Source organism: Accipiter gentilis, chromosome Z (genome assembly GCF_929443795.1).
Source record: "Accipiter gentilis chromosome Z, bAccGen1.1, whole genome shotgun sequence".
Lineage (NCBI taxonomy): Eukaryota > Metazoa > Chordata > Aves > Accipitriformes > Accipitridae > Astur > Astur gentilis.
Genome location: NC_064919.1, coordinates 25,522,520 through 25,549,909, shown reverse-complemented (window position 1 = coordinate 25,549,909; position 27,390 = coordinate 25,522,520). Strand labels below are relative to the sequence as shown.

Genomic DNA, 27,390 nt, shown 5'->3' with positions numbered 1-27,390 from the left:
AGCATCCATGAATCTGGAAGATATTTTATCTGCTATAGCATATTTTGATTTGTAAGCCACCCTCAGTTTCTGCACCTATCAATACAAAGCAGGAGCTTAAGCCATCCTTCTGTATGATCTAGAATCAGCATTTCAGACATGTAGGTCCATAAAATGTGTGGGTTGAAATTAACAGGCCCCACACATGCATTTCCAAGTACCTCTGAGAGCAAATGTGCAATAGCATTCTTTATGTGGAAATTAAGCACTGCAAGACAAGAGTGCAGGTAGGGCTTGTGCTGAAAATGCCGTTAGGTTTTGTGTTACCGGTATGCTCCTTTACCATCTAATCTACATACCTATCATAGGAAGAAGCAGGCAGCTGGGCATCTAACTGACATAACATTGGAAAACTTTCTTCTCGCCTAATCCCTTCAGTTGTTAAAGATTTGTGTCTGCTTAGGAGAGACTACCAGGGATACTTCAGCACAGAAATTACCAACAGCTCCAGCGAAGCTGCCCTTGTAGCCCTGGGGAATAAGAGTAAAAAGCATCTTCTCTGAGAGCTTTACAACCCCCATGCAAAACCAAATTCACAAACAATGACCCTTAACTTTGTTTTTGCTCGGGTTTTTTCAGTATTAGGAGGAAACTCTGACAGAGAATCTCTACAGGACAAAGAAAAAAGTTTTGTCATTTACAAAGGTCTCAGACACTGTAGATACAATTCACAGTGACGCTTTTGCCCATGCAGAACTGACTAAATGTGTCTATTAACTTTGTTCTCTTCAGAAGGATTTCTGTACAATTACAGCAAGATACCTGCGTATTCACTGAAGACGCCGTGCAATATTGTTATATCACAATGATTTCAGAGCATGAGCAGAGTCATGAATTTCATTATTTCTGAATGAGCTGTTACATTCCCTGCCCAGGAGGTGACAAAGAAATGTGTGCCCTTTTTGCATGTTTTCATTTTCATGCTCTTCATATTTTTACACCTTTGACCACCAATAAGATTTTTTTGAAGCCCAGTTTATTTAGATCCCTATAGTCAACCAACTTATACTTCTATATTTAAAAGCTGTTGCTTTTTATAAGTTTATTTCTTCATTACTTTTCTATTAAAGATTAAATGACCAAATCTCCAATTATTAAGAGAATTAACTGGAGTTAGCAGTTATTGTAGAGTTAATAGTTTTACACATATATATGCATAAAATGAACCATGAATTTTTAGACAATTAATTCCTGTCCAAAAAGTAAGAGCAAAGCAGAAAACCAGGTAGTGAATACATGCTTTAATTGTTATTTTGTTAGTAAGAATAATATAAAATTATCCTCTCTTTTCCAACAGACAAGTCCAGCAGTAGGCTTTCTTTACTTAAAGACATATTTTTGTAGAATAACACTTAAGCTGTCAGTCATGATTTGTTTTTTTCATAGATTGTGTTGAATTTGTTTAATAAACAACCACATGACTAGTGAGAGTAAATTACATTAGAAGTATCTTTATACATTGTCATATCATTGAGTGGCCTGTTCTGTTTGTAATCTGTTGTCCAAAGTTCTCTCAACACTCATGTGGATGTCTGTGATTTTTCCTTTAAGAGGCCTAGACTCAATTCTGAAATTATTGCCGCTTTCATTGGCTCATGCCTTGCACTTTGACTTCATATTCTATATTAGCTGAGTCTTCTTTCTTGCCAATGTTTATATAGTCTGTTTTTTCATTAGCATCTTATTTTTCTTTTATTTTCCTTCCCCCCCGCCCCCCCCCCCCCCCCCCCCCAATTACCGGTCCAAACCATCCACAAAACTTGCTATACTCCTCATCACTGCCTGCAGACCTGCTTCTTCTGTGATGCCTAAGCAGAGAGCTAGCCAAGTCAAAAATAGCTAGAGTTGTTGTACACAGAGATTAGTTTTCTTTTTCTCACCTCTCTATGTTTGTTTTTTCAGGCAATAAAAGTCTTCATGGCAAAGGCTAATGTAACTCTCTTAATGCATGTCTTCATTTTGTGACATTTAATGTGATATGAAAGCCTATCCCCAATGTGTATTTATATATACATAGGAAGTTGCCTGTAGGCTCTGCAACATTGTGCTTGGCATATGCAATATTGCAATAGTGATAAATATTGTTTCCCTTTGTGAACTTTTTGTGGAATAATGAGTGACAATACTGTTATTATTACGACGGAAGATAACTTTCTTTTTGCCATTTAACTTCAGCACAGGAGATCTGAAGTAGTTTCTAAAAAAAAATGCAGCATGTGCAGCTGAAAAAAAATTTGATTCATGTTGGCCAACTTGTAACCTTGTGAAAGCAGCGATTTTAAACCTCAGTCCAGTATTTCAGGTGGCCTTCTAAATCTGCCCAGGCCCAGGCGGGTATCCGAATGTGACATTACCATGAAGACCAAATGTGGTTACGTTCCCTGACGGGACGATGCTACAGCTGCAGTGCTGACAGACTGTGTCCTTTAAGGAATGTTTGCTTGATCCTCTCTTTCTCAGGCTGCAGTAAAAGCTGTGGTGGCCTCAACTCGCCTCGGCAGCGCCAGCGGTCACAGTGCGCATGAAAGCAACAAGCCCAGCTGTAACCCGTCTCCCATCCATGACGGCAAACCCGAAGAGAAACCCACTCAGGAAGCAGAAGCAGCTCCAGAAGAAATGTCTTAGGTCAATGTGTGCTTCCTTGTTTCAGCTGCGATCCGTCATTTCATACACCAGCTAACTTGTCATTCAGCAAGAGATTCGTAAGCTTGGCCTCTCTGGTTCTGCTTTGGGGTGCCAAATGCACTGGCTGGTGATCCTACCTTCAATGCATGTGACTGCTTATGAAAATAGTAAACTGTTCCATAAGGCATGTCATGGAAACAGTGTTATTTGCAGTAATACCGGCAGGTAAAAACATGGGGATGAATTAACTACCTACCGTAATGCATATACTTCATATACATCTATCCAGTGTTTCTAGATGGCGTTTGAAACAAAATACTATTTAATTTGGTTTTATGGAAGTAGGTGTCTTCTATATGTTGTAAGTTTCTTTGAACTGATTCCTTCCAGATTCATAGTCCTGCCACAGACAAAATGGAAGGAAATACCAAGCCAATGCTTTTAAAACTGATGTACGAAATAATGCTTTTTATCTGTAAAATTCAAAAAGTATTTGGGGATTTATATGCAAAAAACATTCCACTACTTCTGGGAAGAAATTGAAATGTTAGTTCCACTGGGCATGAAAATGTACATTCCTCAAGCTTGTGTTGAGATTGCCTTATTCTGACTTTTCCTGTTTATATACAGTATTTTAATGACAACCAAAATTACTCAAGATTTCTGCTATTTCATTCTCTAGTAAAAGTGTTAGCAAAACAAAATGATAGACTAAAAGAGGATTAGAGTAGATGCAAATTTTTTAACTACCATTATATTTACTCATGAATTTCTAAACTGTGCAGCTAGAAGATGTTTTTATAGGGCCTAAGGGAATAATCTGCAATTATACAAGTTGTAAATGCTTGAAGGAAGCTATTCCACAACTTAATGATTTTGCTCTGGGGAAACACTCTTCTGGTCTGGGAGCAAGTAGTATAATCTAGTTGCTTCCCAGATAATTTAACCTCATAAGCAACCAGTTTCCACTTGTCAGCATAATTAGTCCATATTTTCCTAACAAAGGACCCCTCCTGTAAAGTGATCCACCAGCACGGATCTTGCATCCACCCAGAGTTCCTGTGTCCTAAGTTAAAAGCTGTGTGCATGGATCAGCCTGCAAAATTAGGGTCAGGCTCTTCAGCTATCTTGATTTTTTTGTTGAGCGTAATTGATAGGAATTGAAAAGCTAACATGCATCAGTATGTATGACCGTATATATTTGTTTGTTATCACTTTAATAGCATATGAATTTCGTAATGTTATTGAATGTACAACAATGTCATTTGTGTTTGTTAAACGTTTTAATACTGATAGTTACCTAAGACCCTAATACACTCAACATTCCTCTTTTGCTTTAATTGTTTTCATGTTGTTAGGCCTTGCACAACTTGCCTTGAAAAAATATATCAGCTACTGAAAAAAACAATTCATTAATAAAAGATTCAGTAGCTGCATTTCCTGGTGAAATTAAAGGATAATACAATGTTATAAATAAAGTATAATCTAGATTAATATAAAAAGGAAGATTAAAGATACTGTCTTTACTAGGTGAGAATGCATGCTGATGAAAGTATTGTACTTGAGATTTTTTATCCGTTTCTTACAACTCTTTGAACTTGTACAAAAAGGTTTGCTAATTAAGCGCAGTTGAACTTTGAAGTATGTGCATCCATCCTTTTCCCAGGTGACACATTTTGAGGTCAGCTGAAACAGCTGGTGGGGGCATGGCAGCTGTGAACAGGCCAACAAGACACTTTTGCATTATTTTTCCCTGAAAACAAGTACAGTAAGACTAATCACTTCGGAGAAGGTGATAGGTACATCCACATGTCTCACTTTTTACTATCTTTCTTATCTCCTGCGAGGTGACTGCAGGATGAATGCATTTCTCAGCCACAGGTCTCCTCCCCCAGTTACAGTGGTGAAGCCATCCGAGTTCCGTCAGTGGGGAGGTTTGGTGGGAGAGGTTGGGATTTCTGTAATGTTTCCTCTTTCATTTGGGATAGCTGCTTCCAATCTGCAGAAGTGGGGCCAGCTGCACAGTCGTTGTGCATCTATGAGTGCTTGAGCAGAAATATATTCATCTGAGACATGGTTTGTTGAACTGAAAAGTAGTGGTAGCTGATTCTTAAAGTTATTCTTTGCTAAATTATACCATAGCATATCATAAATGTGAACTGATGCCATGCAACTGGAGACCTCTCTGTGACAGCATGATCTCAGAGGCAGCTCAGTCTTGTGCATAAAGGCTCTGGGGCTTCAGTTGGTTTTGCTTAGTTTTCTTTTATTATGCTCAATATGAAATAATCAGGATGTCTGTGCTGAGTGAATTACAATACGTGACTCAGTAAAGTACTATGCCTGGCTTATGTGTGACAGTATTATACAGAAGGAAGACCAGCACTAGGGTGTATGCATGTAACTGAAGAAAGGAGTGTTACATGCATCGGTCTTGTCTGAAAAATCGCATCCTGTTGGCATCTGCCATAATTCAGACTTGGGAGGGCAACACCAGTGTCTTACTGTGGCTGAAGAGTATGAGCATACCCAAAAACTACTGGGGTGGACCAGTTCCACATCTGTGGTTATAAATTAGGTAGAAAATTACTGATGCTCTTTTCTGTTGAAATCCTAAGCTTTAAAATGTTTAACACATTAGCAAAGTCCTTCAAGTACAAAAGGGGGAACTTGCCATCTTTTTAAAGTATTTGAACTTGGCAAAACTTTTCCTTTAGAGGCAGATTGTGGTATTAGCCAATTAAAGTCTAATATTTGAGACCTAGGCTGAGGATCTGATGGCTGTTAAATGACTAACAATGTCCTGCCTTTGCACAACAACAGGGTTTTTTACAAGTTCAGAAAGATTCACTCCAAAATAGTACAGATTTCCTGTCATTTCACACACTTTTGCTTGCTATTTTGCAGATGACACAGTAGCTTGCACTGCATGAGCCTGGTGCTGGTTTGTTAGGTGAACTTTGTACTTCGCGTTGTGCAAGCATGCTGTAAAGATGCAGACACACCATAATCAAACTTCTGAATGCTACAGAGCATCAAGGCAAAAGTTTGTTATACAGCACGTGCTTCAGAAGAAGAGTACCAAGGGCTCTGTACCCACGAGAGAGCAGACTGTCAGGCATGTGGAGAGGAGGGACAAAAACTGCCCAGCATCCCCTTTGCAAGGACCCCATGCCTTGGTCAATAAAGCAACATGCTCTGAAAAGCTGTGTGGTACTAGAGCAGGTTAAAAGCAGCAACCAAAAAAGTTTTTGGAAGGGGCTCAGATCAGCAGGGAGTCCCAGCCTGGAGGAAGCTGTGGCTCACTGGTGGCTGGGCCTCAGCACTTACCAAATAAAGATCCTTCTCCTGCAACTCATGTTGTGAGCAAAGCACAGATGCAGCTGGCAGCTGTTTGGGAAGTGAGGACAACACTGCATTTTCTGCAGCCCAGCAGCAGGAAAAGGGAAGAAGATGCTGGAAGTTGTCAGTGTCCAGCTTAGCAGACGGATAGCAGCATCTGCTAAGCAGCAAACGCAGGACTCTAGAGAATAAACACCCATTTCCAAATAATGATTGGCAGCTGTCCCTCACGTCCCACACACATTCTGGGGCATGCTGTAACGCAGAGCCCTACAGTGCACCTCTTGGGGTTTTTTTTAAGAGGGGCATATGAAGGTGTAGGGTGGAGGACTCCCAGCAGATCATTGGACAGTGTCCTGCGTATTGCCTGCTTACAGAGTGACGGACACTCGTGAGTCTCAGCACAGTGCCTCGACCCCTGGCTTGTGCAAAGGCTGTGTATTTCTCCTGGTGGAGAGCTCAGGTTTGTGTGGCTGAGTATACCTTGTCGCTGCTCAGGTTATGAGTTTATAGCTTATGTAGGCATGGCATTCATGTAACAAAAAGTACCTTCTTATATGGGAGAAAAGCAGGAATGAGGCTGACCAAGCAAGATGCACGATTAGACCTAGAGCACAACGGCAGGGATACAAGCAAGTCCCGAAGATACCAAACATAAACAAAGAGACAGCTCAGAACATCCTTAAAGTTACTTTACAAAACAATAATAGCTCAAAGAACGTCCTTTCCTCCCTTTCAGAGTAATTTCAGTTAGAACATACAACTACAGTAATGAGAGTTAATTCTGCTTTTGTATAAAGAAATTTAACTTTCCTGATAAGCCCCTGCACAATACCATGTTGCATTGAACAAAAACCATCAGCTGCATTGCAAAATAAGAATAAAATAAAATCATAAGGAACAAAGAGGAGAAAAATAGGAATAAAATAATGACCTAGTCTGGTTGTATCTGGAATGTGAAGATCTTAGTTCCAGATCGTGTATAAACTTTCACTGACAAGTCTCTAGATTCTCCACATAAGCAAAATTTTGCTTTCTGTCTGGGAGGTAAAACTTCTAGCCAGTGTAATTCAGTGAAGATTGATGGAGGGTCAGTATGGAGAGCATCCCTTGGAGTGTGAATCCTCTAACTTACATAAGGATGGAATGATGTGCATGAATATAACTAAAAATCCAGCAAAAGCAAAAAAAAACCAAAAACCCTGCATTGCATGCTTTTCTATCCTTCTAGGGGGGAACAAAGAACATGAACGCAGTCATGAACTTAGTCATTATTGGAAGGCATTAAGATACTGTGGGAATAGGTGTAGTACAGAAGCAGGAAAAGAATAGAATAGTCAAAGTGGCCCAATTCTGAACTTATCAATAAAATTATAGATATATATTATTAATATGTATATGTACATGCATACACAAATACATACATTTATCAAAAGAGAGGCAGAGACTGCTGAACAGTCTCTACGAGCCATGTCTGCATTAAGAGTTGCAGTAACGTGTGAAGCCGTCTTTTGCCTTTTGCCAGCATTACTCAGCTGGAACTGAAACAATAGTGTTTAAGATTCTTGTACACATGGATCATCGCTGGATGAAATTCAGTGTAATGGATATCAAGGTATGAAATATTAATAAATACCATGGTACAGAGTTTTCCCCACCTCTGGCTCCTTCATACCAAGACACATGGAGAAAAGTGTTTCAGTGCCCTTATCCTTTCACATGCTCAGGACATGGGCTGAAGTGGGGGTGACAACACAAGCACAGCATTTTGTGATGGGTTACAGCTGCCCTAAACTGCACTGGAGGCCCCTGCCTGGTGATGCTCCATCCACAGCACGTGTGACCAAGAACTGACAATCTATCTCTCAACTTGCATATTGGGAAGATGTCTACTGGCCAAGGTACATTAAACAGCATGAGTTTGCTCCTATTAAGTAGTATAGAGCTCGTCCCATAGTATCAGCTACTTTTTTCTGTCTGCCTGAGAAATGGCAGCATTCCAGAGTGTTATGTGATGATACGTAAAGAGAAGAGTTTAAAAGAAAGGAATCTTTTCTGTTTGTGCGTTTGAACTCTGGTTTCAAGAACAAGGGTTAACACACATTCATCGCCAAATGACTTGTTGTTTTCCTTCCCCTTTAAGCTTCATCTTTTTTCCTGGCCCCGGACCCCATGGGGGACCCAGGAGGAGCTGTCAGCTGCCAGTCAGAGGGAGGAGAGCCATCTGATGCTTGCCATGTTTCACCTGTGGTGCCCTAACAAATCTGCTGTTGCCCATGGGTCCATCACATGGTTTCACTCCTGCTCTTTTGAGTTGCTAGGGCTCCCAAAAGAGTGTGGGTTTTACTGCTTAAGTATAAATAGACTCCTCTGTGAGCCACCCTTGGTGTGATTTGTCATTGTCAGTTAGTACCCAGGTCTCGAGAGGTGTTTCTCCTTTCCCTCCCCATTTCCTAGACTCATGCTGTTTTCTGGCACCTTCTGTTTCCTTTCTCGAAAGCCTATACCTGGCTGACAGAAATAGCCCAGTCCTGTGCAACAAATGCTGGACAGAACCAGAAAAGAGTACCGCTCCTTGAGTTAGTTTCCCAATAGAAAATAAAGGCACCTGGGCTGCTGTAGATGCTTTGGCTGTATGAACTGCTAACGCTTGGGGTGAGGGGTTCAGAGAAAAGTGGCACAAGAACAGCACCATGCCAGGTTCTGGTCCTCGGCACCAGGAAGCTCCTCTGTCAACAGCTTTTTTTTTCATTCTGTGGAGAAGATGTGGTTTAGGTCAGCCCAAAGAAGTACATCGGGCTTAGGAACTCTGAAAATATCATGTGTGCTATGACCAATGATCTTCTTAATATCATTTACTTAATACCAGTTGATATACTTAGTATCATATTTTATGCAGCATTCCCACTTAGAGTGTTGGCAGAATGTTGGGTGGATCTGGGATAGCTCTCCTAATTGAAATTACTGTGTCATAGACTTTAGACCATTATTCTAGTAACTCAAAAGCTGAGGCAAGCCATTGGGTGTGACTTACAGCTGCGAATGGCATGTGATCTATTCAAGAGACAATATGCTCTAGTAGCCAGTGTGTCATATTTATTCATCCACAGAACTGTGCACAGGGGTCTTCTTTATCATGTCAGCCCTCAGTATCATCTGCCATGTCCTTTTGAACTACTCCTTCCAAAACAAAGCTTTTTCATTAATCCAGGAAATTTAAATTAGTTGTCCACAAAGTCAATAGTTGTTTGTCCATGTCTCCTTTGACACTGCAGCCCCAAGGCAGGCTCTCTTCCAACCTCTGTCAAAGCAATAATGTTGGGCAGCACATTAGTTGTGATGAAGTAATGTTATTTTAATCCTGCCCAAGGAATTCTCTCTCTCCCCTCTGGAGAAGCCAGAGGAGCTGCAGGTTTTGCAGATGTCCAGTGATCAAATTACCATACTTAACTAACCAAACAGGTTGTATGAAGAGTAAAGTGCAAAGACCCATGGCTGTTTAAGAGCCATATATCTGGGACACTGCTGTTAAGCTCCATCTTACACTTCTGCTTGAAGGTAATCAAAATGACTAGGCCCATTTAAATCACTTGGCCTAGTCACAGCAATAAAGGCACTTTGCAGATTAAGGCACAGTTTTTTACAGACATTAACCACAAAACCCTTCACATGTTAGCTCCAAATAGCTGTGTTGCACTGTGAGAAATTGCAGCTACCATACCCACAAGAACCTGGGTATCTAGGAAAAAACAGATCCCAAGGCATGATTGCATTACTTACAGATGCTAACTTTACATGAATGAGCACAACCACTACCACAAATCCCTAAGTACTGCCAAACAATAAACACCCACAGCAAAAACACCAGCAAATTTTGCTGTGGAGCACGCCAAAGAGAGCTCTTTCTTAGCTTTGCCTGGACAAGGAATAAGGTGAAAAGTTTCTACAAGTATTTCCTCCAAGCTCTCAGGTCCCCTGATTTCTATTATTTTCCAGATATCACGATCAGCCATGTTTATGAAAGTAGCACAAATGTAGCACCAGCCTCCTTTAGAAGGAAAAACCTCACCAATGACACCACTTTTCATTTGTAAGAGATCAAGGGTGTTTTGTTAGTACTATTAATATGGCTCTCAGTCTCTTCCTCAGCTTGCTGGAGTAGTCTTTAATAGCAAACAGGAGTTTGTGAAGAAACATTTCATGAAATTAAGCAAATGCATAATTAGAAAAAAATATGTTTGAAGGATTTTCTAAATCCTGTTGCAGCGGTGTCCTCCCTGAGAAGTATCTTCCTTGGGAATGACAGTGATCCATGGGATGCTGCAGAGGGTCCCAGGCTGGTGCCACCACCAATCTATTGCCCTCAGTGTAGTGGCGTGTGCCTCGTTTGCTCTGCTCAAGTCTTTACCATCTTGGCTGCAGGGAAACAGTAATTACAAACTAAGAGATTTTTTTACTGAAAGTATTTAGAAACAAGAACAGTTAAACTACTAGCTGCTGAGAGCTAAATCCAGCTGTGTCTTCATACTACTATGCACAAGAGGAACCACTTCCCTGTTCACACTACATGCTCAAAAGAAGTCATGCTAATGCTTCTGATTAAATAGCAGAAATTTCATTTAATGTTCCATAAGGGACATTGTTTTGGGGTTTGGTTGTTCTTCCCCTCTACCCCCCCTCCCAAGAATGCACGGAGCTGAGAGGCCTATATTTGTGATAAAATTAACTCTGAATTGATCAGGTGGTCTGGGAGAAGGAAAGATGGAGAGGTGGAGGGTGAATCCTAGTGCCTAAGAATAAGGTAAATGGGGCGATCTTTCAGAACAGCAAGGGTGGGTGATCCAGCTTCCAAGGGAGTGGGAGGAGAGGGGAAGAGTCATGGAGTCTGTCTCACCTGGGGGAAGCAGTTTATTAGTCCCAAGCAGCTATACCACCATGCCCTGGCAAGACTGGGAGGTACCAAACAGAGTCTGGCTGGCCGCTCCAGAACCCCAGTAAGGAGCTCATCAGCTTAAGCTGGTTTTAACCTGAAGAAATATGATACTTCAAGGGCTTGTGTCTAGCTTGACCTTGTTTTGCAGGTTCCTGGTGGCTCTTGCCTTTGAGGCTGTATGAGGACAAAACCCTAAGCAGATTTTGTGCTTCTGTTAATTCAAGAGGAGTATATGCTGCAGGGTTCGGGTATGTGCTGATGCTGCCAAGACAGACAAATTGGGCTATTGACTTGTAACACAAAGTATTTTATAAGCATGTTACAGAAGTTCGTTGATCTCAGAGCAATGGCAGCTGGGCTCTTAATAATAACAATGAAAATTATCATACATCTATTAGACTTTTTCAAATTAGCTCCATGTCCTGTGTACCTGACTCCTCCTTTTACTGTTTAATGTGTAAGAAATCCTGTACTGTCGACACTGTTTGCTTGTACTAGCAAAGATGTTAGCGACTAAATGTAAGTTTATGGACTGTTTGTTTAACTGTACACTTTTACTTCAGACTAAGCCTGTTTGTGTAGTAACTTTTCTGATGCTGTGCAAATGAACCAGAGAGAGAATGGAACCAGAAAAAACCTGACAGTTTTGTTGTTTCAGTGTATTGTACTTGGGACCAATGTACCTGCTTGTGTGCTTGCATGGAAATGCTGATAAACCATGAGAATATGCTTTGATGATGGGAAGTCTATTTTTCATAAGTGGCTTGCATGGCTGATCTGATGCTAAATAAACTAGTAAATCTGGAAATGCTTACGTCTATTATTTGCTGACAGGTAAAGCTCAGCGTAGGGTAAGGAACAATAGTAATCATTATAGGGAGATGTAATGATGGCTGTTACCTGTTTATATAGCACAGTCTTGAATTAATTCCAACTTGGCATAGCATTTCCCCTTCCCTCAAAACCTTAGCAGTTGGATAATAAACTAAATCTGTTATAGTGGTGGAGTACAGAACTGGAGGGACAGAAAGACCTTTGTAAGGTTGTCCAGGCTATCCCTGTGCCCTGGGGAGGGTTATGCAAGGTAAGATGCTTGTCTCACTTGTTCTTAAAGACCTACAGCAGTGAAGGCACTGCCACTTCCTTGTGCAGTCGACCAAATAATTTTGCTACTCTTATGACTGGAAAGTATTTTATAAAGTTCTGAGTCTTTTTGTTGCAGTTAAGTTTGTCTATCATGGTGATCTGTTTTCTGCAACCATTTCTCATGAATCCAAAGGTTATTAAAATACTCCTTTGTTCAGCATCCTCCTCCCTCAGCAGCACAAACCAAGTCCTTTCCCACAGGTCACACACCCTAGGTCTTTCACTACTCTTCTTGCTTGCACACAGATTTTCTGCCTGTAATTGACTACTCTCTGTCTTGAACTACGTAGCCAAAAGCTATGTAGCCCAAAGCTGCATGTGGTACCTGAGTGGAGGCCTTGGCAAGACTGGGATGTTGGAAGGATTATTTTTTGTTTCTCTGCTCTGTTTCCATATCAATCATTTAGCACCCTTAGTGGTGTTCCCTCCTGCTCAGTTTGCCAGGGGTCACAACTGCCATGCGTCTGCAGAACAGCTGCTTGGCCAGTTGGCCAATGTCTTGTACTGCTGCAGGTTGCTATTCCTGCCACCTATAGCTCCTTGGGCTTGCAAACTGCTTGAATGCAGAGTCCCTTCATATCCCTTTGTGGGAGATGATTTTTCAAAACCCCTGAGGGATGTAAAAAATAAATTATGATAAGCACTGCAAGACATTCTGCATGGTAACAGTGCTCCAGAAAAACTAATCTGGCACTTCCATGGATGCTGCTTAATCTTTTTCCAAGCTGAGGCAAGATATGTTTCTACAGTTTCATCTTCTTCCCATCTCCATAACAGATTGGAAAAGGGCAGTGGAAAGTCAAAGGGAGAGAAGACACCATGTATAGGAGTTGGGTCTTACGGACTTTGAGTTTGCCCTGGAGCTCAAGATTTTTGTGCTTTGGACCAACTTCTTAAAAATAGCACATCAAATAGCGGTGTGGAACCTTGTGTTACACTGTAACTTTACACTGGTTTTACAGTGAGCTTGACACAAACAAGAAAATGGGACATAAGAAAGAGCTAACAGGTCTCTAACCTGACAGAACTACTCAGAGGTACTGTCTGTAAGTTAGGATAGCTGGGGAGTTAAACAAAACCATCCTGCCTCATAACTAACAAAAATCTGCATTTCTGCTGATGCCTGGGGCAGTCTGGTTCTTTATAAAGCCCTGGGTTTTTGTAGTTCTGGTGTCCTTCTGAGCAGTTAAAACACCTTCCTCCTTCAACACGTTGTACATGTACAAGTAACTTTTTGTGTAAAACATGCAAGGATGCAGATGTTTTGGTAAATTATTTGATATTTTTACATGCATTGTAAATTCTCTATGCTTTTATTTGACATTTTTAGAAAAATAATGCACAAAAGGCATCTTCCCTCTTCCTTACTTCTTTTTTTTTAAATCATACTTCCGTTTCTTTAGGCAAGAGGTGTGTAGTGGGTAGATGTGATGCCCATCAGGTCTCCCCAACTTCTTTTCCTCAAAAGTTCAGTTTCCCTGGTACAGGCTGGGAGGCAGACAGGAGGAACATAAAGATGTTTTGCCCATGTAGAGCAAATACAATACTTGATTCTTCATCTTTACCTGCTGTTTTGCACCAGGAAGTGTTTGTTCTTTAAGAGCTCAGTAAAAAGGCAATAAGAGTCTGTAAAGTATCCTTTGAAATGCTATTTATGAGAGCTAACACAATAAAGAAAGACAGGGTAGTATAGACGATTTTGCATCCCTTCCAATGCTGGGAACCCTGACTTGTGAAGCATCAAACAGGCCTCTGGCACAACATGCTGTGCAGATCCTGCCCGCAGAAGGGTTACGCCATTTTTTGTTATTTGAGCTATTACAGGATTTTCTTAAAACAATTCATCATTTCATTCATCAAACTACTTATCATTTCCACTGTCAAGCAGGAAGGATGTCTACACGAGAATTTCTCACTGCACCTTTAGATACAGGCAAGGCCAGACAGGAGGTGTAATTGCTGGTACCCAGTGGGAGCTGCCTGCAGGCTCCTCTGCTTTCATTAGCTGGGTAAGTTCATCCTGCAGGCAGGGAACATGCACAGCGCAGCACAGGCCTGGCCCAGCTCAGCTTAACTGCTGTGTGGATCACTTAACTCCTTGATGTACAATGGTCTTCTGGTGAAGGTTACTACACCCACTGGTCTTGGGAAACTTCCAGCATCTCAACTCTAATGGGCTGTGTCCGTACAGATGTTCATGTTTTAATTGTGTCTTTTAAATTAGCCTGATTGGTTGAGACAGGGAGACCACATGAAATTCATTAGAGATGGCTGTGCACACAGGGGCTCTGTGCTTAATCCTGTATGCATGACAGATGCTGGTTTGTGGGCACATTCCTCATGCTCCAATGAGCAGGCATGCTGCGATTTCTTTCCTTCTTCCTCCGAATTGTCAGGAGCTCAAAATCCTGCTAGGCTTACAGACAAGGAGGGGTCATCTGGTACCCAAATAACAAAGTACCCATGTTTGCAACTGCTCAGATGTACCCCCTTGAGCACTGCCCTGCATCCCCAGTGGGCCTTGGAGCTTGAATTAGTAACACCAACTTGCTAGCCACAGTGCTGTCTAACTGGAACCCACATTAAAGGCAGCACTCAGATTGACACCCTGAGACAGTCAGGGAATCTTACTTGGGACAGTAATTTGCTCTCCAGGGTCATAACCTGCCTCAGAGCTGGGTCTGTGCTAGCCAGCAGGTCAGGAGGACCAGGTACAGACCTCAGCAAATGCTATTAGGCATCTCAGGGCACAGCCAGACTGGTCCACAGAAGGCCTGAGCAAGGTCAGTTTCTGATTACACTTTAGGCAGTAACTGATCTTCTTATAGCTGCATCTATGTTGCCTGTATCAAATAAGCGTTTTCGAGGATTGTTAGGTAGTCATAATGACTTGACTTACTAAAAGAGAAATTTTAAAGAAAATCACTTTGGAAGAGACAGTTCTGGATAACGTGTTGGGATTTGGGGCACCTTAACCCAGACATGACATCTCTTGTTGTGCAGACAGCTGTGAAACGTGCACAGATATCTCTCTCATGTGCTGTTATCATCTGTGCCCGTTTTCTCCCTGCTAGTGGCAAAATCACAAGGAAGGTCAACCCCACAATAATCAGTTCCTATCTGTACTGTAAAACTGAGTCACCAGCACAGCTCAGTGAGGATTGGAAAAGGCAGAATGTATTACAAAGTTTAAATTGTGGTCTGGGACTTCAGATTATATTCTTTCCTAGAGAAAATTTAATATTTAGCATAGATTTATTAGTCTCTCCCCCATCTTCACATTCTCTTTCACCAGGAAATAGGTTTAAAGATCACTATTTTTTTAATTATTCTAATTAATATCCTTAATAATTTTCCAAAGATCCAAAATGGCCTCTGTACCTATTCCTACCCCGCTTTGCAGAAGGCAACATGATGCAAGCCCTATGAGAGCGTGCTGTATCTCAGAGGTCACAGTTCCTTTTCTCAGCAACAGAAGAGCACTGCAGCTCTTTGCTCTGAAGTCAAATGCTACAGAACTCTCCTGCCTTTATTCAGGCTTAGTAAGAGAAACAAGGGAAGGTTCTACATAAGATGCGTTTCTGTAGGTGCTAATTAAATACATGTCAAAATACACATTACAGTGTGCTTTATAACCTTAATGTACATCTATATGCCTTCGCAAGGTGCTACATGCTCATGTGTTTTGGATTAGCTTAATTTTTATGGTTAATAAACCATTTCTTAAACATGCCAATAAGTAAGTAATATTAAGACACAATAATAAAGTTCTTCCACAGCAATCATGGGGTCTTTACAAAAACCTATATATATTTTTAGAATTCAAGCTTTGAGAAAATTCTGTTTGTACAGTTTTCAAGAGATTTCCATTTAGCATAAATCTGAGTTGCGCATCTGCCTCAGCCTAAATCAAGTTTTTAAGTAAAGAGAGGCTTTTTGGCTTTCAAATTCAAGGATACAAATTGATAGCATTAGAGATCACCATGCAGCTGAAGATAAACTACATCATCAGAGGTAACGCCCCAAAAAGTAACTGAACACCACATCTGCCTGCGCAAGTATTGAAAAAGCTACATCATGAGTCTGTTGGAATCCATGTTTTAATTTATTCTGCAATTGCATTCAAAATAGAAATACAATCTCTTAAGTGCTGAACACAGCCAGTTAAAAACACTGTTAAGATAGACTGACTTTGACTTTCTGAATGTAGGCACAACTTGACTGGTTTCACTAGAATTATGGCTCCTTTTACAGTAGTGAACTTCCTATGTTGAATCACCAGCTCATACCATCAAAACAGTTCTGGTTATTTATGATTACTGGAGGAATTATATGCTCTTTTCATGTTTTATAAATACAACATGTTTCATGTTTATAAATTCATCAAATTTGAGACCAGGGCTTGTGCCATTCCCAGAGCACCTATCTGAAGTACTGGTCCACCTCCAAGCAGGCTGTGGTAGAGTACCTTGGATTGCTCCCAAGTTGAACTTAGCCCAGTCTCTACCTTATGCGTATTTAAAATAAAAAGCACAATACAGGCAAGGCTTAATGCTGGAGGTTTTAGATGAGGAATAGAAGCCAATCATGAAAATGGTCTTATCTTTAGCCACCTTTCCCATCCGCACACAGTTAGTTAGTTAAAGTGCCAAAGATTAGACTGTTATATTGCCTAAACCCCTGAAAAACTAAGTTTTTTTAAAAATACTGATCATACAAAAATAATTTTGATGTGCCTATATACATGCCATTTCCCTAGCAAAAACTGGTCACTGCTATTCTTGGGCACCTCGTTCGGAAGTTGTTTTCAGATAACTATATTCCAATTTAACTGAAACACTCTCAAGTACTGGCAAACCTCACACACTAGCAGAAATTCTGGTGCTGTGAAGATGACAGAAATCTATACTAGGTAATTTACTTTGTCTCCCACTACCTCCTAATAAGCAAAACACAGCTCCTGCACTTTGTAATTTCAACTGCTTTCCTGTTTTTACTGTCTTGGCTCCATCTAGATTGTCCAATAACTTAGGAGGAAAACAATGCCATGGTAGGAAAAGACGTTCTGATCAGGTAAGTGCTTGATTTTGTGGCTTTCTTCATTCTGAATGTACTCTCATTAAAGAACAGCTCTGCTTCAAGACCTAACACTCCTCTCAATCCTTAGCTATATAAAAAGAAAGTAAGTTTTGGTTTCAAATAAATACAACACACTATGAAACTGGACACTGTCCTGGTTTCAGCTGGGATAGAGTTAACTGTCTTCCTAGTAGCTGGTACAGTGCTATATTTTGAGTTCAGCATGAGAAGAATGTTGATAACACACTGATGTTTTCAGTTGTTGCCAAGTAGTGTTTAGACTAAAGTCAAGGATTTTTCAGCTTCTCATCCCCAGCCACCGAGAAAGATGGAGGGGCACAAGAAGTTGGCACAGGACATAGCCCGGGCACCTGACCCAAACTGGCCAACGGTGTATTCCATACCATGGGACGTCCCATCTAGTATAGGAAATGGGGAGTGGGGGCGGGGAATGGCCGCTCGGGGACTGGCGGGGTGTCGGTCGGTGGGTGGTGAGCTATTGCTCTGCGCATCATTTGTACATTCCAATCCCTTTATTACTACTGTTGTCATTTTATTAGTGTTATCATTATTAGTTTCCTCTTTTCTGTTCTGTTAAACTGTTCTTATCTCAACCCACAAGTTTTACTTCTTTTCCCGATTTTCTCCCCCATCCCACTGGATGGGGGGGACTGAGTGAATGGCTGCGTGATGCTTAGTTGCTGGCTGGGGTTAAACCACGACAACACCTTTCTTCCAGTTCTGTTTTAGTCTATAGCTGAACTGCTTGGAATAATGACTGTAGGGGTATCAACTATGCATTGCTTCAGCAGCATAATCAGCATACATTATCAATCACTGCACTCCTAAATCAGAAAAAATTTTAGAAGTGTGAGATTTCCCAAAATAAATCCTTAAAATCTGTTAGCACCTTCCACGATTTTTGCTCATCTGAAAACTGGAGAATTGTACTATGCTCTTCTATTGATTAAAAAAACCAAAAAAAAAATCTGTCTCTGTTCTCTGTCTCCAGTAGTCTCTACTCTGTTATTCACTTGAGTGTTCAGAATCACTGGCAGAAGCAATAGACTATGTTAAAACACACAAAGCCAGTTTAATTAGTGTTTAAGGAATTAATTACTATAATGCAAAATAGAAGGCCTACTTTGCTTTCAGAAACTTTAGTCTCATTCACAAAATCTTTCCATTTCTAGGCCTGTTACTGAAAACAACCCTGTTGATACAAAGGAAACCTGTATAGAGAAATTTTTATTAAAAACATCATCATACTTAAAATACACTAGCAATTTTCTTCCATTTAAACACAAGTTCTTCTTTCTTCAGCTGCTCTGTGCTTCACCAGCCTATCTTCACTGCAACCATAAAAAACCATTTCACTGAACACTAAATAAGGATAGATACTCTAGAGGTGTTACAGCTCTTATAATGGGTATTTGGAACAGGGACCTCTTAATCTTTTCTGCAGCACCTAGTGTTGTACAAACATCATCCTGTGTCTTGTGCTCCTTTTGACCGATTTCTCGAGCACTGAAGTGCCTCTGTGTAGATTTAAATGGGGCTTTTTACAGAGCAATGGAATATTTGTCTCTATATACATCTGTATCACAACCCCTCAATTAGTCAGTCCCAGCAGTTTTAAAAAAAGACGACATGAATATGCAGATTCACTATACATGTAGTCTTTATAACTGGGAAGAATAAATAGGGTACGCTTCACACAGCTTCCTCTATAATCATGTCAGCATTTATCGCACAGAGCAGGATTGCTAGGGCTTTCATACTTGCCTCTGTACCAGTACTACGAAAAAGCGTGTGTGCTGACACCGATTCCTTAAGTGTCCTTGGTGGTGAAGGATCACCTTGTGACCTTCCAGTACTGCAGGGCGAACAAGGAAGATAGAAGAGATGGGAAGAGTAACCAAGGAGTTTAAAAGTAACTGCAGAATACACAAAACCCAACATGGAGTTGACGTTTTCTGCCTATGAAGACATCAAAGGCTGTTTGATGCCGCTGTTTTTAACTGTATTTAACAGTACTAAATGCCTTAATCCATGAAGCACATTGGAAGAGCCCTCACTGTATTTGGTGTCACGTTTTTTCTACCTCTTTGCTTGAGCAATGAGAAAGCAAAGCCCTCACTGTTCAGAGTTCAGGTACAGTGGCTAGAGTGAAAAGAGCCAATATTGCAGGGGAACAACTTCCATCTGAATTTTTTTTTCTGAGAGTGCATTACCAGTCCTTGGATTGTGTGTATACAACTGGCCCCAAAATATTAGGGTTCCAAGGTACTTTCCCTAGCTACTACACAGCTAAACTTGCCTCTACTACCACTGCTAAAGCATAGGGATATTACAACCTCACCTGAGCAAATTACACATACCAACATTAAAAGCTTAATGTCAGGTTTTAAAATGAATTCAGGATGCTGGCAGCACAGACAGTAATCTTTTGAAAGCCCCTGCTATGCACCTGTCAGCATCACTAGGTGGCTAATTATCCTTAAAAATTTGACCCTCCATCCTCCAGCAGATCCAAGCAATTCTGCAGCTTGAGCTTTGGCCTTCAGTTGCTCATGTTTTAAGATGCTAACTCGATTTATTGCAAAGATCAGTCTAGGGGTATTACCACAGAACACTGCAGTGTGCTGTACCAGCCTGCTGGCAGCCTGCGCGGTTATGGCTACACCAATGCCTACATCTGAAGCAAATTAGTGGTCCTTTCTGTTGCTTTAGTAATTCCAAGATTTTCAGTTAAGGAAGACAAAACCCCCCCACACACACACAGTTACATGCAAATTTAAGTAAAAATTCTTTAGAAGTGCAGAGTATCACAGAAGGTCCATTGGAGGTTTGCTATTTTGACAACCATATGATTAAAAGCCCACTAAAAACTACGGAAAGACACCTGACAACTTAAATGAGCTTTGGATCAGCTGTAAGGGCATTTCTTTATCTATGCAGTGAGACTGTTATATACAACAGTTAATTAAGTTACAGTAACAACATTGAAGAAATGCCAATAATGAATACTTATTTTTGCTAACAAGAGCGAATAGCTTTCTTATGAATAGTATCAGTTAACAACTTAGCTATGTAATATCCCTATGATAAATCAAAGGAATTTTTTAAAAACAAATTACAGATGCACCTGTACAAACTAAATAAATCAAAAAATTCAAGTAAATATAAAAATATATATATATATATCAAATTACATCTTCAATGAGATGCTGCCTGTACAGCGACCTGCACCAGCAAAATCCTGAGCACTCCACTCTCAATACTATTGGTGAGAGCTGAGTTCATGCTGCATTTTTCAAGCCCACAGACACATCTTGCGTTTTCTTCCTACAAAGTCAGGGGTTTATAGATTCAGACTACTCCTCACACAGCTGCAGAGTGCTGAGCAGGAAACAGAATCTCTCACTGTGAAATTACGAATGTATGCTAAGTATCACATCAAAAAGCACTTGGTAAAGTTTGGATCCCTCAACTTAAAGGTTCAGGTATCATTCAGGAACAATGTTACTCACCTCTTAACTCAGTAGCTAAACTATGCTATGCTAAACAATACAATTTGATTGCAAGAAATACATGGGCTTTCAAGTCACTGTTTGTCTATGTTTTCAGTGCCTTTTTGAGGTCTGAGTAGAAATTGGCCAGGGTACTAGACATGGCAGTGTCTACTGCAGATTGTGGTAGCATCCCTCGCAGTTCAGTCTGAATATAGCCTGTCAAAAGACTGTGGCTAGGATAGTCCTTAAGAGGAACGCAGAACCAGCCGCAAGGGTGATTGAATCCACGGACAAAGTTAGGTCTCACCTCTCCATAGTCTAGGCTTATACCTATCAAGGAAAAGAAATAAAAAAAGGGAAATTAATTTGAGACAGATAGAAAAATAAAGGTATGGTAAATTGAAAATGTACAAGTTTCTGCTTGGGGAATTTAGTAGAAGTGACAGACACGTCACATTCTGGGTACCTTCATGCAAGTTGTCTGCTCTTCATCCAAACTTCACAACAGACAAGCAGAGCTTGATAAGCAGAAATTCTGACACAAAAAGACATTCCTCCCATTTACTAGCAAGTTGAGCAAGTTGTTACTCTACCCAGTTTGCCCTAGAGCTGAGTCAGAGCACTCAGCTTGTCTCTATGACTCCTGTCCCACAGGTGGCGTTTAAGTGAAACTTGGCACACAGGGATGGCTCATGGGTAAACCAGTAACTTGTATACTTCTTTAAATCTGTAAAGTGTTAAAACACCTTTGAAATACTTGTTGGAGACCATCTTACACCACTTTTGAATGCTTACTCAGAACTAAATTTAATTTGAATCAAAACTTAAGTCAAGCAGCTGTTGCAAAATAAGAATTAAGCAGAGGTAAGTGGTGCCTTACCACATGTTAGAAGCCCATCTTCATAGCTTGTAGTGTAAGAGAAATCAACAAACTCCCTTGGTGCTATGATGTTCCAGAGCTGGCCAGCAGTGGTGTAGCGCATCACACAGCAGTTCTTGTTGAGCGACAGAATAAGGAGGGTAAGAAAACAAAAATACCTTAGTATAATGAATACAGGGAAATTTATGCTTGTAGGCAACTAGCCTTTTCCACAAAGGTCACAGGCTCTGTCAGCCATGCTGTGCAAACAACTTCAGTGAGGTCTGAATGGCTGTGTCATTTTTAGCCTAAATCCTGAAAGTTTGTAACTAGAGAATGGTGTCATGCCTGGGAACTGAAAGTCATGTGGCTTAATCATTACTTAGGAAGTCTGAAAGGACCATCAATAAATTGCAAGAGCTCTCTCTCAGTACTAAGATTCTCTGTCAAGTACTTCTAAGCCACCAAGTGAAAAATAAAACAGAATGCAAACAATTCTTCAAAAAAGGCTTTTTTGTAAGACAATAGAGTTTGTATACATTTTAGGGAATAATTAGCAAATATAACTTGCCATATAAATCTTCCTTAAGAGCCAGAGCAAAAGACATTCCATGTTTAAGCCAGATGTCCACAGGGTTTTGAAGTCATACTGAATGTTGCCAGTAACCAAAGGAAGGCTACTAGCAATTCTGTTATCAACTTCAAACCTACCTTTCTTTAGCAAGTCCTGGCCCTTAGTATGAACTATTTTGGCTCCCAGCACAAAGCCTTGCCACACGGTAAAGTCAGCCTTTCAGGAAGAGGGAGAGGTTACAGTTTCTGTATGTGTGGATTATTAATACCCACAATTTTGTTTGTTGTGGAACCGAAGAAAGCAAGCTGTATAAAAAAGGCTTTGGCATATAAAATATCACACTGTAACACTCTATATGTGAACTTTATCAGAGGCTACCAGAGCTCCCAGGTCCAAGAGAATTGTGGCCAACCAAGTTTTACTCCTTTATTTTTAGCATTGATGGAAAGCTGAACTTCAAGCTTCAGAATAGGAACTGTGCAGCCAGAAAGCCTCATCTGAGGTCACCCACCACATGTATGCACAATATCCCATGTGCATGCAGAAAACGGGCAGAAAAATATTAGTAATTGTTGGAATGACTGCTCTGCTGTACTGTTAAATTCATGTATGCATCTATACACATAGTCCTTAAGAATCTAAACAAGTCTTCACCTCTTCAAACGTTTCCATGATGTCCATTGTAGTCATTAAGCTGTCCCAGTCTAGCCTGTAAGGTCCAGGGCGAATATGATCCACTATTCTGTTAGTAACATCTTCCACCACTCCTTGAGCTTTGTAGCTAGAGAAACATATGTCTACATTTAAACGTGAGAAATTCTTTATAAATATTCCATTAATTTGCAGCAGCACACTTACTATAGTACCTTGGTACCTGGAGTTATGCTCAGTGGACGATTGTATCAGAAAAACTGTAGAGAAGACCTATGGCTGCATCTATTCTTCTCTGCAAAAAATGTTATTCTGAGAAACTTTGTCCTTATGCTGCAATTAGTATTTTGTAAATGGCAAACTCCTTCCTCAGATAAAAATCATCATGTTTATCTCTCTAACAACTTGTTATTTTGCTCTTCTTGCTGGGTGAGCAAGGGAGTCCACCAGGGACAAGAAAAGCTAAAAGCAGGAAGAAAGAAGAGCAGGAATACAATGGGAAAAATATTTTTCATAAAGTAGAAGTAACAGTAGCAGGACCAAGCTAATGAGAAACTATGTTATGCTTTGGTGGCATATAAGAGTACCAAATAAAATAATTTGGTATAAGACATCACAGAACATTCATTTATTATCAGATATTTTTAGTAGACACCAGAGATTTTGTTTACTTGAGTTACTGGGCCTCCAGCTCCTGAAGGGGAAGAATTCGTCAGGACCATTATTTTCAAAATACTTCTTATTCATTAAGCTGTTCTGATTAATAGTAGGTAAGAAGTCAAGCAACAGACTCATCTCTTCACTTATGTAGTTCACCCATATTCACTCATAATTACCTGGCTGGAGCCAATCTCAGCTGTACAGTCAGAACTGGAGGACCATGTAAACATGCCAATGGCTTCTAGGTATGTGTTTGCAAAGTTCTTCAAGGTGTCCTTTATTTCACCAGGTGTATACACAACCCTGGAGTCTTCATCAGCACATAGCAGTCACTGACCCCTTGCCAGCGGTTCAGGTTACACAACCTGTTGATATCAGTGTGCCTGTGGCCCTGCACAGAGTCAGCAGACTCTTGGTGTCTGGGGTCATCAGCTCTTGCAGATTTAACAGGACTTAAATTCCACAGAGCGTATCAGTCTGAGACACTTTCAAACACTACCTTTTCACACGCCTTTTTGTTTCTTCAGAATGCTGTTTTCTAGTAACTATTTATCTGCCTAAACCTACAGATACCAACAGAAGCCCAGGACAGAAACTCACACAGGAACGGCCTTTACATCACACATCCTTCCCACAATTACGTGTTTGGTATTTTACTCTATTGCAGTTGTATAGTAACTGTAACAGTCCAAGTACTGACTGGGTTGTTACCCAGTAACACTTCAGACCTACTGAAGCTGGAGTTAATTCTGTGGTTTGCAGACCATCTTTCTAAAAGGTCTGGGCATATGTTGTTGCCCACTTCAGCCAATGGGAGTTTTGTGCTGTGTTTGACAGTTTTCATTGTTCGTTGTTCCCGACACCATGCAACGCTAAACATCGAAGTATAACACTAAAAAGAAATGGTATAGGCACACTAGGTGATCCACCTAGCTTTTCCTCTGGACAATTTGTGTAGCTGAGGGATATCGAATCCACAACCTTCATTTGTAAAGTCAACAAAACGCATCCATGGAACCTTAAAAATGTGTCTGCTCTGCAGGGAAACTTACAGGTATCCGCTGAATTCCTCTGATGGTTTACGCCACACAGTTGCATCTTTCTGAAAGAAAATGGAAGATATGATGTTAATTGTCACTTACACAAAATTATAAGATGTCCAGAAAATGCTTCAAGTTTTCTGAAGAAAAGCAAACGAATTTACCATTAACTGATTCACCCCAAAGTGCTCATTGACCTGGGCACTTTTGTACACTGTTCTTAAGAACAGAAGGAGATGTTTCAGACATCTTTTACCTGTAATCTTCCATTCTTTCAAAAAAAAAATAAAATCAGTCAATTGCCTTTCTCAGTGTCAAATGCTATAAGTTTGCACAGAAATAGGAACTGGCGGGCCAAGCCAGTTTACTGTGAAAACATAGAGAATAATGGAACCACATTACCAGCTAAAGCCCTTCAATTAAAAGGCAACTGGAAAGCCATTCCTGGACAGCATTCAGACAGGAAGACCACACAACTTCCGTTTGCCCTCCTGTAACACATGACCAAGCAGATGTGTGCAGGAGGTGCTGACAGTGGTAGACAAGAAAGGTTAAGTTACCCTTCTCTCCTAGATGCCTGACTAGAAGTGCCTTGCAAGCAGTAGTCTGTTCATTTTAAAGTTAGCCAGAGAAAATACAGAAAACAGTACCTTCTGATTTTGGTCTAACTATGAAATGGAACCTCTGTACAAAATCTCTGAATTTTGGTGTTAGAGGACCATATGGCACCTTTTTATTTGGAATCATTACTTAAGCACAAAGGACCAAATGTCCTAAAGAACAGTAGCGTAAGTACTGCATCCAGAAGTGTTCAAGATATTTAGGGGTAAAACACATCTCCTTTGCAGGTAGCTAAAGCTCTGAATTTCTTTTACATGGCACAGTACCAAAACACAAGGAAGGAAGGAAGGAAGGGTGGAAGAAAGGGAAGGAGGAAGGGAGGGAGGGAGGAAGGGAGGAAATCCAACTGGAAATTTTATAGGGGTAAAATCTGGTGAGTAATGTGATCTGAAACAGTGAGATTCAGGCAACTTCCTAAAGGAAAACAATGATGAAGGTATAAGACTTAGCATTTAGCAGAGCAGAGATGCTATAGGTGTTTGGCAAGAGTGAAAAGCTTGGGTAAGCTGCTCCTCCCTTTCAAGACAGTGAATTAGTTAATTTTGTAAATAATCAAGTTACATTTGGAACACCTGACCCTCTCTTATCAATGTCTGCTCACAAAAGAAATAAAAAATACAAGACCCATCCAAACCATTGTAGCAAAAGGGCGAAGACAGAAATTTACCACGCTGGTCCTACCACATTGCTACACTGAGATACCAAAATACATTTCCACCTCCTATGCAGGACAGGACTAAAAAGTATTCACCCAGCCTAGAACTGATGCACCAGCAAAGTCTGCTTAGCTTGATGAAGGAGGACTTAGAAAAGCCAAGCAGCTCAGAGAAAGGTATGGCAAACTGCTTGAAGAAAGCACGGACTGCATTCCCTTTCACAGAAGGAAACTTACGATAATGTGGGGCTCTGATGGCAATGGAAACGTGAAGCAGTATGAGAGGAAGAATTGAGAATGATCTCACTTTTTAAGAGGAAGACGTTTGGAAGCTGAAGCATGATGGGCTCAAGCATTATAGACAAAAGAGATTCCAGAGGCCAGCAGAGCCTACCTGCAGGCTGTGGCTGGTTAGTTGAAAGCACCAGTGAGCATCCTGCAACCCTGCTAGTGCTAACAGTATTTCAATTTTGCTTTAAGAAAAGCCTGTAGTCCTACATAGGTAGGATTCTTCTGTGAGATACTTCCCTGAAAACGGTCAGAATGACAGCGTATGTCTGGAGACAGGAAAAACACAGCCTGTCATCTAAAGATGTATGATCCTAGAAGGGCGATTTCACAGGGCCTCTCACATAAAGGTCCTGCAAGAATTTCCCTCATGTTTCACACCCGTGTCATACGGCATAATAAGCTGTAACACCCCCCTCCGCCCCCCGCCACCAAGTGACCTACAGCTCCTCGAGAGAACACACGCAGGCACGCAGCGGCCCAGACCACCACTCACCGTTCTCTTCGCCACCCGCCACTCGCTCTCTCCGATGCCGTGGTACCGAATCAGGGTGTTGCGCAGTTTCGTGGCCAGGGGTGCCGAATTCGGCAGGAGATCCATTTGCTTGCCTCCTGCGTCAAGGTACCTATTACACGGGCGCACGCATCGGGACAGGACACCGCGTTAGGGACGTCACGACAACACGACTCATTTAAACCCACGCACTTTGAACAGCGAAAGCAGACACAGACACACACACACACCCACACACCCACACACACACCCACCCACACCACACACGCGCGCGCAGGGCGGCGGGCGCAGGCCGTCGGCCAATGGCCGCCCCCACGGCGCCAGGCCACGCCCGCAGCTCCGCGGCCGTTAGGCGCGCGTGAGGGGCGCGAGCCCCCCGCTGCCGCGGCCCCTGCCGCTGCCGCTGCCAGGCCCGGTGCCTCACCTGCGGCCGCGGCCCTCCGCCTCCCCCGCCTTCCCCCTCCGGGCGGCACCGCCGGGCGCCCCGTCAGCCCAACGGCCGACGCCGGCAGCCAATGAGGGCGCAGCCGGCGTCCCGGCGCGGCCAATGGCGGCGCGACCCGCCGAGGGGGGCTCGCCTGCTTCTCGCATCACGCGAGCTCTCGGCGTGGCCGCCGGCGTGTCGTCACGAGCCGGAGGAAGGCGGGCGCCCTCCCGTTCGCTGCGGCGGAGGAGCGCGGCGCCCTGATTGGGTGGAGGGAGTGGAGTGATGGGAGGGGGGCGGGGATAAGCGACGGCGGCTCGAGGCGGGCGGGCTGCGGGCCGGCGCCGCTGCTGTCCTGGTAACACCGGGCTGTTCCCCCATCGGCTGCGGGGATAGCACGTCAGTTACCGCGGCATCGCTGTGTC

General features: G+C 41.7%; 2 protein-coding genes across 2 annotated transcripts in view; one reads left to right on the top strand and one right to left on the bottom strand.

The window, feature by feature from the left end:
• The window catches only part of CAMK4 (calcium/calmodulin dependent protein kinase IV), a 178,243-nt gene extending 166,515 nt beyond the window's left edge, over positions 1-11,728 (top strand). The window contains exon 11 of the mRNA XM_049794867.1: positions 2,500-11,728. Coding sequence (XP_049650824.1) covers positions 2,500-2,664 — 165 coding nt within the window. The 3' untranslated portion in view covers positions 2,665-11,728. The remainder of the gene's footprint in view (positions 1-2,499) is intronic.
• A 4,439-nt stretch (positions 11,729-16,167) lies between these two features.
• STARD4 (StAR related lipid transfer domain containing 4) lies at positions 16,168-27,140 on the bottom strand. The gene is made up of 6 exons (XM_049794870.1): positions 26,966-27,140; positions 26,524-26,653; positions 24,476-24,525; positions 22,767-22,893; positions 21,560-21,674; positions 16,168-21,009 (listed from the first exon to the last, which is right to left on the bottom strand). The coding sequence occupies exons 1-6, from the start codon at positions 27,130-27,132 to the stop codon at positions 20,783-20,785; spliced, it is 816 nt and encodes a 271-aa protein (XP_049650827.1). The 5' UTR covers positions 27,133-27,140; the 3' UTR covers positions 16,168-20,782.
• Positions 27,141-27,390: the final 250 nt, after the last annotated feature.

Excerpts from the sequence above, each read along its gene's own strand:
- STARD4 (XM_049794870.1), bottom strand. The coding sequence starts at position 27,132 with ATGCGAGAAGCAGGCGAGCCCCCCTCGGCGGGTCGCGCCGCCATTGGC. Across the intron at positions 24,526-26,523 it reads GGCGGGTGGCGAAGAGAACG|AAAGATGCAACTGTGTGGCG; the intron begins GTGAGTGGTGGT and ends ATTTTCTTTCAG. Across the intron at positions 21,010-21,559 it reads AGATGGGCTTCTAACATGTG|GTATAAGCCTAGACTATGGA; the intron begins GTAAGGCACCAC and ends TTTCCTTGATAG.